This window comes from Zonotrichia leucophrys, chromosome 4, assembly GCF_028769735.1.
Source record: "Zonotrichia leucophrys gambelii isolate GWCS_2022_RI chromosome 4, RI_Zleu_2.0, whole genome shotgun sequence".
NCBI lineage: Eukaryota > Metazoa > Chordata > Aves > Passeriformes > Passerellidae > Zonotrichia > Zonotrichia leucophrys.
Window position 1 is genome coordinate 14,123,941 of NC_088173.1, and position 16,414 is coordinate 14,140,354.

At 38.0% G+C, this 16,414-nt stretch overlaps 1 protein-coding gene across 2 annotated transcripts in view; it reads right to left on the reverse strand.

Annotated features, from left to right (window-relative positions):
- The window catches only part of WWC2 (WW and C2 domain containing 2), a 94,636-nt gene that overhangs the window by 30,479 nt on the left and 47,743 nt on the right, over positions 1 to 16,414 (reverse strand). For both annotated transcript variants that reach the window (XM_064710570.1, XM_064710571.1), the window contains exons 4-9: positions 16,328 to 16,404; positions 11,668 to 11,747; positions 8,845 to 8,974; positions 8,023 to 8,169; positions 6,922 to 6,995; positions 3,648 to 3,890 (exon numbers count right to left, since the gene is read on the reverse strand). In XM_064710570.1, the coding sequence (XP_064566640.1) occupies positions 3,648 to 3,890; positions 6,922 to 6,995; positions 8,023 to 8,169; positions 8,845 to 8,974; positions 11,668 to 11,747; positions 16,328 to 16,404 (751 nt within the window). The remainder of the gene's footprint in view (positions 1 to 3,647; positions 3,891 to 6,921; positions 6,996 to 8,022; positions 8,170 to 8,844; positions 8,975 to 11,667; positions 11,748 to 16,327; positions 16,405 to 16,414) is intronic.

Sequence of the window (16,414 nt, forward strand, 5' to 3'; positions counted from 1 at the left end):
CCAGCTACTAATCTGAGAAACAAGAAACATCAACCATTGCTTTCTTACACAAAATGAATTAACTGAATTAGATACTCAAGAGTGCTCAGAATTCACTCCCTTTGAACATCAGACACGAGCAAAGTACATTAAGTCCCTGATTCAGCAAAGCATGAAAAGCACTTGCTTACACCCATGCTTATTCAGCGAGCAAATGTGGGTTATGCAAAGGTGAATAAGTTACCCCGAGGTCAGCCAGGGTGTGACTTCCACTCCACTGCCCACGCCACAGTGCTCTCACACTGCAGTGATGTGCTCATCTGCCAATACCTGCTAAGGCTGTTAAAAGCATACACAGTATTTCATTCTGTGGAAGACATGCACACAGGTTTCCACACCAGGAATTATGTTCATCTATAGTATCAGACACTCTTTCCAATAATTTTACTATTTATCCATGCTTTCTGTCTAATTGTAAAGCCTAATCTATCCTGCTTTTCCCAAGCAAGAGTGCTCTTCACTAGCTCTTCTGTGGCTTTTCAGTAGTGAGCTATGATTTTTTCCTCAAGGAAGAGGCATAGAAATTGCTCTGTGTTCAACTACTAATGGCAGAAGATGGGGAAAAAAAAAAAAAGCTTAGGAATTGCTCTGAATGAAGTCCTCAAAAAAAGCCACCTTGAGAGAGACATTATAGCAACTGAATTTGTACTACTGAACTAAAAGGTTTCATTGGTTTTTGTCTCAAAAGCACAATTAATAGTTTGTTTTCTGTTACCATCTTAAGGAGGTTAATAAACATAATTTATCCCTTATAATTTAGCACCTGAAAAAAATTCTTTCCTGGAAGTAATTTGATCTACTAGTAATTAAATACAATTGTTAATACCTGCAGGCTAATGTCAGAAAGATGCTAGTCACAAATCTCAAACATAAGCCAAGTGATGAATCACTTGTGGAAGTTTGAGGAAATGCAGGAAGTAATTTTATGATCTCACAACAAATTGAGATTCAGGTAAAGTTTTTTCATCCTACATCTGGCAAAATGGAAAAAAAACCCCAACAACCCCAGCTCCAAAACTTTCAGACAATGAACCTTCCCTCTTTATAGCACAAGCAGGAACTACAGTATCCAGAAACCCCTGTGTAAACACCTAAACAACCATTTTGTAATCTGTTCTGACACGGGCCTCTGTCTCTCTTGTTTGCACCACTTCTATTTAAATCAATCTGTTCCTCCTTGCAGGAGGGACTTCAGTGTTAGTGAGACATCTTTCTCTTTTGATCTTAGATTGTAACATTGCTGAGAGGTGCAGTGAATATTTAGAGAAAATACATATAAAAGGTAAAGTGCACGTAGCTAACCTTTCAATGCAGACTTAGGTGGACATGTTTGTGACAGGAACAAGAGCAGGTGCCCGTTTTGCAGGCAACAGCACAATCAATCAAGTACTTAAATCATGGACCTGTTCAAATGGCTGTGCTTACTTGGGAGATACTGCCAAGGATTAAGCAATAATGGAACTCAGAGGCAAGAAAGTAGCAAGTAGTTCTCAACAGTTTCACAATCCACTTATTTCTACACAGTTGCTTTAAGGCTTCTTAAAGCAGCCAGAGTATGCCCTGTCTCTGCCTTTTTGAAGTTGATATGTTATGATCTACACTCTCCTTCTGTAAATTGAATCCACGAACATCTACTAGTGGCAATTTCAGCATCCTGCACCAAAATAACCCAGGGCTATGCTATAATGTTTTTGTTTTAAGTCAGAGCACGTCTCCTGTTTCTTTTCCCCTTAGAAATAAAAAAACCCAAACCACTAAACCAAATGAAAGAACCCTCATTGCATTAAGCTCTGGCATAATCCACAGCTTCTTATGCAGCTACTTCATTATTATTACCTGTGAAGACACTGCAAACTGAAGGCATTAATGAAACCTCATAGAAGAAAATGGTAATGCAACAATAGCACAATATTTTGAAGATGGCATGGCTCCTCCACTGAGAACAGAGAGGAGAATCTCCCTCATCTCCAAGAAACAAAATCCTGCTGATTGATCTGGTACAATTAAATGTATTCTTTTTAAAATAACATTTTCGAAAAAGTTTCATCATCTGAATCCTTCTGAAAAAGAAGATTCACTTTATGTTTATAGTGGACAAATCCGAAATAATCCTCAAAATAGCCTCATGTGAAAGAATTTATGTGCTCTGAAGTCACCATAGGAGACAGTTTTAATATAAAGAGTTGAAGCTAGAAATCCACTGGAGATTCACTGGAATAATAAAAAATCAACCCAGAAGCCACTGTAAGTGCTACCTCAATCAGCAGAGCACAACATACTGTACATTAACTTCAGGAAATAAAGCCCAAACACTCCAAATTTTCAGGATTAAAAATCAAAGGAAAAAAGTTTGAGGAAAACAGAGGGGGGAAAAGGAAGCTCTAACAACTCATTCTGTCACTACACATGGAAAATTAATTTCTTCTTGACAATGGGGGACAATTTTACTTGCCCTAGGTACTCCAAGTTTGGCACCTGACATGTATGGGAAAACAGGTGCAGAACTTACTTTTCACTAAAGCAAATCCCAACCACAAAATTCAGACACCAGCTACCTATTTATAGCTTGAGTCAAGATTTAGCTATACAACAGCATATTATCAAAACCTTAGATTCAATTTAGCTTAGACAGGCAGCTTCTCCTGTGAAAATATAGTTCTCCTCTTCTAAAACATATCTGGATTATTAACATACTGCAATTTAAACTATTATAAAGTGTAAAAACGTTTTAAAAATATTGCATAAAACACACATTTGTACTTCCTAAGCAAAAAATGTCCTTGTTACTCAGCTAGAATTTAGGACTCAGCTTCTAATCCTATAACAGGAATTTGGCCATACAGCACACTGGAGCAACAGCAGGTGTTTCCTAGTAGAGGGAAGTAAGAAAGCCACACAATGCTGATTGTATTACTTCAGTAAGGTATACTACACTGATACACACAATGACATTTTGTGTTTATTGCATTTTATGTGGGCTAGAGGTGCCCTAAATTTATTTCCACTTAGAGCTGATGAAAAGTCCATCTGTAACAGTCAGCTTTGATTTTCTCAAAGTCTGAATACAGCTAAAAACAATTTATTGTGAGAGTAGCTACCCTTACTAGTTAGGTAGCACCAAGTTAGGAAAGTTTTGCAGCAATTATCCTTCTCATCTGAACTTTTGGGGATTTTCCCCCTTTTTGTTGCATTTTTTTGCATAATAAAACTCACAATGAACGCCTTCAGATGTTGTAACAATCAAGATAATCTTTGTAACCTGAGTTCAAACAGTTTACAGCTATTATCAGAAACGAGTGAATGATGTATTGCCTTCCCGCTGGTGTGTTGACATTCCTCAGTTATTTAACATCTGTCACAGGCATTTTCATGCTGCTAACAAATGCAGAGCAACTGACACTGCAGAGCAGATACAGGGTGTTCACATTCTCTCACAGTACTGAAGACTTCTTTGTTTCTCTGCCCATTGGGCTAATAACAAATAAGACCTACACAGAACAGTCACTGAAGGAAAACAGCCCATCAAGGCATAGTTCAGGGTCTGCAATGAGTACAAAGGTTAGATTGCAGAAAGCAGCACTTCATATTAGCCAAAAGCAACCACTTACCTTTCAGCAAGTGCTTGGCTGGGTGTGCTTTTCACAGACACCAGCTCTTCCTCAAGCCTCTTCCTTTCTGCTTCTAGCTGCTCTAGCTCGTCTTGAGTCCGTTTGCGTGGTGTAACAAACTGAAGCTCCTTTAAAAGCTCTTCTTTTTCATTGATTAACATCAGTTTTTCCTTTTCCACATCCAGTGCTCCAGGCCAGGCTTCACTATCTAGCTTAGAGAGTTCAATCTTCAAGTTAGCCATGCTAAAATAAAACAAAGCAGATTTACTTGAGTCCAGTACAGCACACAAAGCCCAGGAAAGAGAGAAGCAATACAATATTTTGAAACCTATCAGGATATAACAACATTTTATACCTTAAGGCCCTACTTTAGGTTTTGTTTCACAAGAACACAGACTATGCCAGAGAATCAGGCCACATGCATATGCATTAAAAATTAGTTGCTCCTATTCCAGTTCAAGTAGAAGTCACAATGTTATTAAAAACTTTATTGAAAGCAATCTGTCTGCTAACATAGCAGTGGCACCATGCTTTACTCATTCACGAGTATGATGGATTTCTCCTACGCTGTGGGAGGCTGAGGGCTCCTCAGAAAAGACACGGCCATGGTGAAAGAATGTGCACCACAGCACGGTGCTCGCTGCAGCAAATCTTAAAACAAAAGCATTGCTCTTGTATGAAATTAAAGGAAAAGGCAATACAACAGTAGCTACCTAAAGAGAAAAGACGTGAACTCAACAGTTTGAGTTTGTGCCACTGCTGTTCCCATTGCAGTAAGGGGGGGATCAAGACCACCAAAGCTCCTGAAGCCCTCAATCCATTTCCAGAAAGGTCTGGAAGAACACACTGCTCATGATAGCTAATTTGCATAGAAAGTGAGAAATGTAACTGCAGGGCAGGGCAAGCCTGGCTATAAGCAGGTACCCCCACAGGCACCCCAGGCCCTTGGACACCCCATCAGATGGATTGATGCTAGGGCCAGGGCTGGTGATGTTTGTTTGTGTCCTTGCTCTCTTTCTTATTTTCTCTCCCTTTCCAATTTCATCCTACCCCCTACTCAAAATCCATCACCACTTGTTTATAATAGGAGGTCAGGGACTGACATCCCAATTTCCAGGCCATTTGTATAATTTACTAATACAAGTTCCTAAGTTTTTGCTGACTCTGACTTTTGTCATTCCTTTTCCACCATGGGCATCTATGAATCTTGGGTGCTCTTTCCCCCTTAAGGGTGGGATGCCACAACAAGCCAAAAAGGAATATTAGCCAGATCTTCACTACATCAGGAGAGGATTGTCAGCATGCTGTGTCAGATAATTTTGAATAACCATTGCAACTGAATTCAGCATAGTCATGAACACTCCACCTCTTCAAGACATTCTGATGGCTAAGCAATGTCAAATCTACAATGTACAAAATTATCTGATAATTTTCAAGTAGAGATATTCACTTACAAGATTCTCTCTTCATCTTAGCTATTTTACCACAAAATAATTGAGAATTTGCACATTTAGTATTTCAGAGAAGATGGTCAACACTTATTAAATGACAGTGATGGTTACACTGGCCACAATACTTGGAGAAGGGGTATAATTAGGCACTGAACTTCATGTACAAACTGGTATGTATCTTCATTATTCCAAGTTACATACATTGAAAGTTCAACCCACATTCTTGGCTAAGTAATTTGTGAGAAAGAAAGATCCTGTGCTGCAATACTCCACACTCTGAGCACTGTGCTGTTTCTCCTTTTTTCTTTTTTCCCCCACACCCCAAGATAGAAGTGGCAAACTGACTTCCTTCAAGGAAGCTTTTTGTTCCTACAAAAGAAAGATAAAATGCAATGCTGGGACTTCTTGGTATCAAGACACAGTCAGAACATAGAGTGATCGGGTTTTGGATCAATTATGCCTGAGAAACAAAGCCGCCTATCTCCATCTAAGTGACCACCTGACAATTAACGTTAGGTACATGATGATTCTGAGCCAAAATCATACATGTTCAATATAGAACAAGCACAATAGCCTTGGTGTTCTCTGATGAATGCGCTGATTATACAGTGAGGTTTTATGATCCATGATGAGCATATAAAGGATTACTGTTGTTACTGGTAAGGATGGTAGCTACTACCCTGTAGGAGGAAGTATACATTTGAAATTAGGCAAAAAAACAGTCATGAAGACTCCTGCCTTTAAAACTTAAAAACAACTAAGCTGTTACTTGGTCCTTTTAACTTGCAGGTTTATTTTTGTAGTTTTTTAATGATCATGCCACAGTTTTCCAACTAAAATAATATTTAAATCTCAGATGAAATGTCATTCTAGGCACAGTTTTCATCTGGGGAAGAACACTATTTTTTAACTTTGTTGCTTTGTTTAGTTCTTCATAGTTTAAAAAACCCCAAAACTTTAGGTTTGGAATAGTACTTAGATTTCTATTTCCCTTAAATTACAAAGAACCTCCACAAAAAAAAGCAATAAGGCTTCTGAATAGCTGACAAATAATTTGCCAACAAGTATTAGAAAATAACACCACACAAGAGTACCATCCCAGTGGTAAATCTTGCCCCAGTACTATGCAGCACTTCTGGTGCACCAGAAGATCTCATTCGAACCCTGAATGTTCTGCTTCCTGATGCCCATTTTTCAGTGCTGTGGCAATTCATCAAGATGGCACCACTTCCACGGGCAAGCACCACAGAACTTTATTTGAAAGGCATTCCACATTCATCAGCGGAGCAGTTCCTGACTTCTTTTCTCCTCAAATTAAACTAATGAAAAAAAAAGCCAACCCATAGTGATAACAAGTTTTTAAATTATCTAAAGTCCCAAGGGAAAAAAGAAATAATTAAGCCTACTAAATCTGCACTGGAAGTCTGAAGCAACTCTAAAAATGATGAGCCTTCAGTGGTACAGTAAAGTGAAATTATGATCCTGAAGAAGGATATAATGGACATAAATAACTTGGTGACTGCTTTCCTCAGAAAGCCAGCTCACTCTATTCCCTTAATCCTGGAACAGCCAGTAATTTGTCAGCGTTTTAATTTTGTTTCACAACACATCCAGTTTAGCACTGAGGAACAGCCGCAGCGTTCCCGAGCGCTGCAGTCCCCGGCAGGGCGCGCAGCGGTGCCGCCCGCTGGATGTCGCTGCGAGCCCGGCCTTGGAGCCGCGGGCACCGGCAGCTTCCCGGGCAGCAGGAGCTTCCCGGGCACCGGCAGCTTCCCGGGCACCGGCAGCTTCCCGGCCCCGCACGCTCCCACCGCCCCCGTTACCTTCGCTTGGCCTCTTCGTACTGCAGACTGAGTCTGACCTTCTCTGCTAAATTCGATCTATTTCTTGCTCCGATCTGTTGAGGGAACAAAACCAGCCAAACAAAAAAAGTAGCCTTGTTACCGTGCAAAGGTTTTAAACGAACCAACTAAACCCAGGCAAATGCTAGAAAAATTACAAGTTAAAGAAAAATAAAACTACCACCCTGCCCCTGCAGCCAGCCCCACACTTGCTGTTAAATGCCTAGTTCTCATCTACTCAGCTGTACAAAACAGTGCTGTTTTCTTCTGAGCCACTTCATACATTTTTAGCTACTGTACCATCAAGTGCCGATATTCCATTACAGTAAAGCCAGAGCTTTTACTTTTCAAAGAATTTACTTCCTTACTTTTCAAAGAATTCTTGCAGCGACTGCACTGAAAATTCTGATCTACTATGAATTCTGTTGAACTCAGAATTTAGAACTATGTTAGTGCATTTCAAAGTTGGACTTTAATAAATTTGTTACAAAACACAGACAAGCTTTGTCTGGAAAACCTTGTACACTCTCTTTCTTAAAACCTTAGCTTGCAGAATGTCAAAGAAGGTATCAAAAATAAACAGCCTTCTGTGTATATAAAATATAGTATCAATGAAATAAGGTTTTACTATATTACTGAACACTAATCACTAAGTAGCTCCGTGAACAGTTTTTCAGCTGTGTGAAATGAAATTGTGCATTTAAGTTCTGAGATCTTTTTCCTGAAAATTTAAAAAAAAAATCCATCTTCATATTTAATAGGTCTGTTATATACCCTATAGATAAATAAAAAAAATACTATGCACCTCTCCTGATCTTCACTGTACTGGTACTATTTAACTAAATCAGATTTTCATAAATGCTTTGTGACAGATGTATAAAGTTTATCTGAATCTTGATTTAAAATTCAAGGGCAAAACACCAGAAAAGTAATTCTAGCGTGAGTGATTCCAAGTAATTCTGTGAAACAAGTACACATATATATGCTGTCTGCAGCAGCAAACAGCCATTTGATTCCAATTCCATTAACAGTAGCATTCTTCTTCAACTTCTCTTTACACTGGACAAAATGAAAAAAGCTCACCTCACCAGAAATGTCAGTCTGAGACCCTGTATCCAGAGTTTGTCTAGGAAAACACAGCTGTGAGTTTACAGAGCTGGAACTCAAGTCTGGTTCAGATGTTTCAGTGGTTTGGTCAACATTGAATTTTTCCCTCAGCTGCGCAAGACTCTGTCCAGGAATCAGAGAAAGAAAGTGGCATTAAAATTAAAGTTCCTTTGCACTTTACCATGTTTGTACCAGTTTATCTCAAAAGATATTTATGTAAAAGACTCCACGATAAAAATTCTGGGTTTATTTCAAATTAAGCAACCCATCCTTTTAATCAAGCCATTCATAGGTGACACTAAGGATGACCAACACCTGTGAAAATGTAAAAGCTACTCATTGGGCTTGTGTCTGTTTTAGGACTTTGTGTTTTTTAATTTGTCAAGCAATTATGAGTTTTGCTGAAAAGAAAAAAAACTAAAAAGGAAATCTGCTTTCAAGTATGGAAATAGGACAATTTATTTTAGGAAAACTTTCATTGATTTACAAAATGGTCAGGCATCTCAGAATATATCAATTTTGTCTACTTAATATTCTAAATTTTACTTTAGAGGTAACATATGCATTGTACCTTAATTCAAGTTCCAAAAAAATATATATTCTCTGACACAGAGCAGTTTTTGAACTAGGAATGTCACAGGCTTCAGTTTCTGCATCTGAAACTTAATTTTAATACTAGTTTGGCCCAAAAAGTTTTGAGAATCCCTTAAAAGTATAAAATGTGAAGTATTTATCATCAGGGAAGTGAGTCATGTTAAAACAAATCCACACAAAACTTCCATTAACCAACCAAAATACCTTCATTAAAACTTGTTTTTCTCTCTCGCCTGAAGTGATCGCCTTTCGGATGGACTTCAGCTCCTTCAGGATGGCTTTGGCCTCACTAAGCTCATATCCACTCTGGCCTCCAGACATTTTTTGGTCAATTCTGTGGAAAGAATATTAATAGCAGATAGAGAAAATCATGCTAATGTCTTTGCTGTTCTACTTCAGGCAGAAGCCGAGTTAGAGAACAGAAGAGAAGGAGGTGAGATTCTGTTTCTTTCAACAGCCATGGAAAGAAAAAATGACATTGAAATCTCCATTCAAATACAATTTAATCCTTGGCAAAAATGTCAGGGAGCACATAGTTATTGCTGACAATACTGTCAAAATTCCCATTCCCACTATAACTCTCTGCAGCATAAAGCAGCTTTTGGATACACCTTTCATACTAGTAACTGTTTGTGCTCCTTACAGATGCAGAATTTATTTCAAGTAGTCTCCTCCCACCCAAACCCACAATGGGACACAGGCAGACAGGCTGGCTTCTTGGTACTAATCAGCCTTTCTGAGCAGAAACATAACCAGCACCATTCTTGTCTCAGCTTCCCTCTAGTTCACTCTAATCCTGGGCATTAACTGTCTGGAACAGCTGTTCTGCTCAGCCAGTCACCAGGCTCTCTTTATTCACAAAATCTCTGGATAATTAATACCATATGTCATAGATTGGACAATTCCTGAACTTAAATTCCTGAACTACCAATGATTTTAGAAACTGAAACCTGAAAGTAATAAAAGGCTATCCTAAACTTAGAGATAAAAAGATGATTCATTTTAGTATTTCCATATTTCCTTCAAGAACTACAGTTTGTAAACACATTTCTCTGGTCTCTAGTTTAACAGAGTATTTCACAGCGTCATGAAAATTACTGCAGCTGTGCTTCAAAAATTAAAACCAACCAACAGCCATCTTGATAAAAATCAAGCATTTACTAGAGAATAAATTCTTGTATAATACAATTGGTTTTCTGTTTTTTATCATCATCCATCATCTTTGCTGGAAGTTAACAGCCTTGTCAGTGAGGAGTGAACAAACCAGAAGTGATCATGAGCATCCCCAGCAAGAACAGCAACGTGCACACAACACCTGTAACTGTATTCTATTTTTCTTAAAGTTTTAGCCACAAAAATATCCAAGTTCTAAAGTAGTCTGTAAAGCTGTAAGCATGTCTGTTCTCCTTTCCTACATTCCAATTTTTGAGAAAACTAAACTGCATTCGTGTAAGGAAATTACCTCTGTGACTTGGCAATCATTCCTATTCAAGGACATATTTATTTTAGCTTGAAAGTTCCTCGAACTCTTTTATAGGCAGGCACTTACTGTCTGACAACTCTCAATTTTTGGTAACTTACCAGGTTGCTAAGGTCAAATAGATACAGGATACACCAACAATTGGGATCATGAATGAATGGTTGGGTAATACACCACATGCTGTCTAGTAATATGACAAGCCACATTCAAATTGCTACTGCTTTATTCTGTATATAATTAAGATAGACAAGAAGGATCTCTGATATATAAGATATTCCATCATCCTGTTTTAAATTAATGGGATTAGTACTGTTTGAAAGTGGCTGACTGAATTTTAAAAACAAACGTCCATTGTGTTTCTGTGGAATGCTGTTGACAGTTTCTGAAACATGCTTTGGATTCCTATCAAAATGGCTTGTGAGCAAGCTGCTTTAAAACAATTCTTCATTGTTGAATTAATATAATAAAACCAGCATGATTGGCTAACCTTTAATCCTGGGACAGCAGCATGAGTTTTTATTACCTTAAGCTTTAGAATCAATATGTCTTTCTTCTTAAAATTTTACTACAAATGAGATCTGATTCATGGTTAAATTCAATCAACTATCCTTGCTGGTGTGTATATATTTAAGTAACAGACAAATCTTACATTTCTATTTTAGTCAAAATGAAGGAGGATAGAGACTTAACTGGCATCTCCCTAATGTGCTGAGGATTGCTTCTGCTACTGGAACCAGTGTACTAAGGGCAAGCAGCTCAGCATTTTTCTGTGGAAATGTATCCTTAATGTATGGGTACAATGTGGAAAACAGCTAGCATAAATAAATTCCTCTTCACTTTACTCAAGAAAACACGCTTGTTAGCAAGGTTTCCTGTGCAGCAAGTTCTTTATGGTGACAGTTCCAGTAATATTTAGTATTTTAGGGCCTAATGTTGTAAGGCAGGAGCAGCAGGGAGTTCTTAGACTGAAAAAATTAATTCCCTAGTAATCTAACTGGTTAAATACCCAGAAAGCTCACCCGGTTCAGCATCAGCCCTTTGGACACCAGGCATCCCAGCAACTGGAACAAAGAAAGGCAGGTCTCTAATCCTCAAATTGTGACTAATTTCCAGCCCTGCAGAGTTGTGTACCATTTGTACCTCCAAGAGCAGCACCTTTCTCTTTCTTTTGAGCTCATAGGTGGGGAAAGAGGAAAGAAAGACCTAAGTATCTTTTCAAAAATTAAAAAAAAAAATTAAATCTGACACAGAAAGCAGCTAATTTTGTCCTTGGGTCCCCTGACCACTGCCCTTTTTTCTGCGTCTTTGTAACATAAGCTACCTTATATAAAAAAAAAAAAAAAAAAAAGAGGGGAGACAAATTTCTTATGTTAGCACTTGCACAAAAGGGCTGCCATTTCCACAGATTTCCCATTTCCAAACAGAGATATTAGATTCTCCTTTTTCTCCACAATAATTCTCTCAGATAAAACAGATTCAATTCAATGCCAAAGAAAAGAAACCCGGTGACTGAATTAAGTCAGTTTCTACTACTTTCATTTACTCACTGTTGCAGTGTTTCAAAGCCCTGCTCCTTGTACAGCAGCTCTTGCTTCATCTGAGAGAGTTCTCTCTTCAGCTTCTTAACCTTGTGTGTTAAATCAAAGCAAGAGTTAGAAAATTCCTCTTGTTAAACGATGTAACACATGGCTTTAAACAATTAAAGTATGCACTACATCAGATGAGAGAAGAAGAGTAAATTGCTCTACTGACACACATTAAAAAAAAGGATCTTATCTCTTCCTGATGTCTATGGGCAACATGCTTTAGTATTAAAGGGACACAAGCAGATTAAATCACATTCCTTATTTGTATTGATACCACACTGTGTTATTAAACCTGAGAGAACTTTAACAAGTAATTTACTTCTCACTTGTTAAGCATGCATTCCAACTGTCCTATGGGGACATGCCTATTTACTTTTAGTTTTATTATATTTTCACTTTATAATTCCTGGAAGCTGTTCAGTCATTTGCACTGTAAAAGACAAAACGGACTCTTTTTTTCCCTAGGAACCATCCATTCTTTTAAAGCTTTACAGACACTGGATCCCTAAATATATAATTCACACTTATTTAATCCAAAGACAACAATCACTAAAGAATGAGAATCACAAATATAGGTGTCTATTTAATAAAAATGTCTCGGGAAAAATATTCCCTACTCTCCTTAAATCTGCATGGTCAATTGCTTCTTAACCTTAATACTGCTATTTGAGATGTCAGCCGAAATATTTATGAATCAAGATTAAATTTTAAAATCCTCCATATTATTTTCAATGTCTTATTTCCCAAATGTATGAAACAAAGTTTTAGGAACCACCTAAAAATGAATGTATTTAAACACAAATTAATCATCAACACGCCCATAGAGGCAAATGCCTACTTCAAGTGTGGAGTCCAAGATTTTGGCATTTATACACCTACAGCTGGCTCGTTTATTAGAAAGCCAGATATTGTTAGGCTTTCTAATTTTCCAGTCATTAAGGTGAAAAAAGGAAAAGCTAAAAGTCCACTTCTGTCATCTACCTCTGTAACATTCTTGCTTGTTTTTATAAGCTACTCAGATGTTCAACTCTTGAAAAATGTATTATACTAATACCATGAACTTAGACCACTTTAACTGAAATTAATTTCAAAATATGTCTCCAAGACATTTTGTATCCATATCCCCTTGGACTTCCTACTTGCTGATATTCTTCAAATAAAAATAATTTAAAAGAATTAAAAATAAAAGTATGATTCCCAGTATGCCAGGTAACTGAACGTGCTCAGCATCAGCAGCTTCTGCAGTTCAACAAGAGACTTAAAATGCTTTACATTTCTAAAATAACTAGTGATTTACTCAGTCTTTGTAGGGGGTTGTGAATGATACTTAGACATTCCAGCTTGCAGTTTCTGGCTAATGTATTTTCTGTGACAGAAATAAAATGCTTTTAATCTCCATTTTCTTCAAAGCGAAATCTGTTCTCTGGATGAGGGGTTATGTTCCGGCTTTTGGAAACTATCCTACTATCATCACTAGTTGCTTTACTTGACAGAAAACTGTTTTTATTTTGACCATACTGAATAGTTAGCATGACAAATAGACAATTTCTTCAATATACATTCAGTGCTGCTTGGCTCTTTTCTCCTTGACTAGTATGAAAACTCCAAGAATAATTTCTCAAGTGTTCTGCTCAAGGTTAAGGAAAATGAACAGATATCACCTCTGTGTTCCAGCTAAAGTGATGTGTAAAATATGAATCAAGTCTGAATTTTTCTGAAAAATACAGAATAGCTAAACCTTTCCCTTTCAAAATCAGAAACATGTATTTATATTAATAACAGAAGGCACACTTGATTTCAACTCAGAGGATTGCATCTCTCATAAACTCTTACATTTTTCCTCAAGATCATCTTCTGAGTGTCCTCTGCTGTACTTCATCATCGTTTCATTATCAGGAAATGTGAGTTGGGTGCATTATCCTAGAAGGATGTGACCTACATTGTAATATAGCCTCTGTGTTTACTGCATCAGCCCTGCATTAAACTATTCTTAGGCTCCTTGTCTTCTCCTTCAAAACTTTCATGTAGTTCCTGTTTTTTCTCAACTCTTCACTTGTTCTAACATTCACCCTCTTCCTATTGCTTCTGCACATCATCCTCAGTCACCTGACAGATCTCTCTTTCCTACTCCTAACCACATCATCAAGCAGGCTCCTGTGCTAATCCCTTTCCATTCCCAGCACTCAAGTCCTATAGGAACAACATGGCCACCTTCCCCAGCCCCTTCACCCCTTGTTATTTTATAAAGGTGCATTTCCTACTCACTTGCTGCATGTGCATAAAACTTACTGTGATGACATATGCTTTGTGCTGTTTGAGTTATCTTGCTAATTGCTAATTAAGACCCCAAATGGCCCCACTCAAGAAGTCTACTGCAGGATGTGATCCCTCAGTCTTAGTCTGGTGAGAAAAATATTTCTTCTCCTTCTTATTTCATTTAACAGGTGTCTGATTTCTGTTATATTCTCTCCATGACCTATTGCACAACAGGCAGTTCATGTATCCAGAAGGCTCCACACATGTCTATTACACACAAGGAAAAGGCCAAAGGCCAATTCAGAACTTCCTCCAATGCTGTTTTCCCCTCCAGCCACCATTAACCTAATGATCCCAGTAAGCCTCAGATACTGTCAGGCAAAGAAATAGGTTTAGTACAACTGATCTAACAAAGTGCAAAATCTAAGTAGCTGGCTGGCAGCTTACTAATGACTTTGTTTCTCATTAAGTCCATGCATGCATATACTGCAAAATGCCCAAAGCTGGCATATTAGCAAGCATCTTCCAACATTCAAATAAGGGTAAACTGTGGTAATAGCCATACCTCTCTTGCCATCTTCCATGACAACCACTTTCCAGCCCTAGCATCACAGGGTTCCACTTTTTCTTATCTCAATTTTCATATCCAGTGGCTTTGGATGACCACCCACTTTATGCTGATACAGATACTCTCGGACTGCACCCTTCTAAACTCTGCAGACGAGATTCAGGTCACCTATTTTAGGCACATATGCAGGACTATGCAATGCCAATAAATCAGGAACCGGCAGGGTATTAGGCTCCTTGACTCCAAGAAACAGTGAAGAGAGGAAAGCACTTCCAAAAAGTGATAAACATATCTGACTCTCACCTTGGTTAGCAATTTGTAGATCTGCAGTCAATGCTACGGGGACAAAGTGAGCACGGGACCATGCCTGAATTTTGCCCTCTTGACAAGTAGATGACTATACTTTTGTCACATTTAGTTCTTCAACCACACTGTCCATTTCCTAAATATACTGGTGCTTGCCTTGTCAAAGGAAACATCTGTTACTGCTCCACTCATTTTAGAAAGAAGCTATTGCCTTGTTTCTTCTTTCTTGTTCATGATAAGGTCCTTACTGCCTTTGATTCCCCTACTAAGCTTACAAAATTTTGCTTTCCGCCTCCAGCATTTGAATAAGTTCCCTTACTGATCACCATCCCTTTGCCTTAATGGATAAGGGACTACAAATTAAAATTGGTAAGGATAAACAGGTGTAGTCAGGAGGGCAACATCCAGACATGAGTTTTAGAGAGCACTCCATCACACATCATTTCTACTAGGTTTTAAAAGTTTAATGAGCACAGTTCCTTTCAGACATAAATTGTTTAGATTCCTAATCACAACTCTTACTGCAGGTGAAGGAGGGGATGTTACTCTCTTCAGCTTCTATGAGTGCTGCTCTGTGCACAAACCAGGACAGGGCAAAGGAAGAGCTGAGTAAATGCTGTCATTTGTGCTGCTTCTGTACTTCAGCCCACATGGAAGAACTGGAGTCTGTACTTCAGCCCACATGGAAGAACTGTGCTGTCCTGATCCAGGACATGTGCTGTGAGGTGCTATCTTTTTAACATGCAGACTTTGATGTATTTGTTTTTCATTACTAACTACAGAAAGTTTAGGCTATCCATAAAACATTATATGCCACAGCTGAAATAAATGAAATCCCCATAGATATTTTAAATGCCTTGCACACCATTTCTTCCCTATTAAAGATAAATTCACTAGGGACTAACCTGTGAATGAAAGTTCTTTCTATGGATTTGTTACTGACTGCACTGAACACAGCTGACCAAAGCATGGATTTGTGTTCATTAACAATTTCAAAATCTAAACACAGACTTTCATCCTTGATCTGAACTGCTCCATTTTGACATAACAGAGGGGTTTTGCACCATTATTGAAAAGCATTTTTCAAACCAACAGAAACTTCTGAGGCAGTGCAAGCAGCTAATGATGCATTTCTCACAGAAGAAAGATTTTGTAAAAACAGTCATCTAGCTGCAGCTCACCTTAGCCTACTCTTTCCTATTTTTACTCTTCCTTTAGAAAACAAAGGCATACAATTGAAAATAATTATCATATTTATTTAAACCTACATCTAATTAGATTATCTGTCAAAGTTTCCCAAGAAAGTGTTATCTGACAGTACCAGAGACAGCTTTAAAAATTAATTTTAAACTTCTGAATGGTATCTAATTAGAATATTAGGAGGATTCAGTACCAGGGTACAAGACACATCTGCTGGTTCAAGCTATGCTTATTCTATAATCATACACTTGGCAGACAGAATCCAAATGAACATGAGTTAAGGACTCTCACCCTTAATCTTGTAGTGGAGATTTCAGCTTTCAGAATGTCAGGGTCATACTTTGTGCTTGATGAAGAGCCTGAAAACACTTTTTTTAA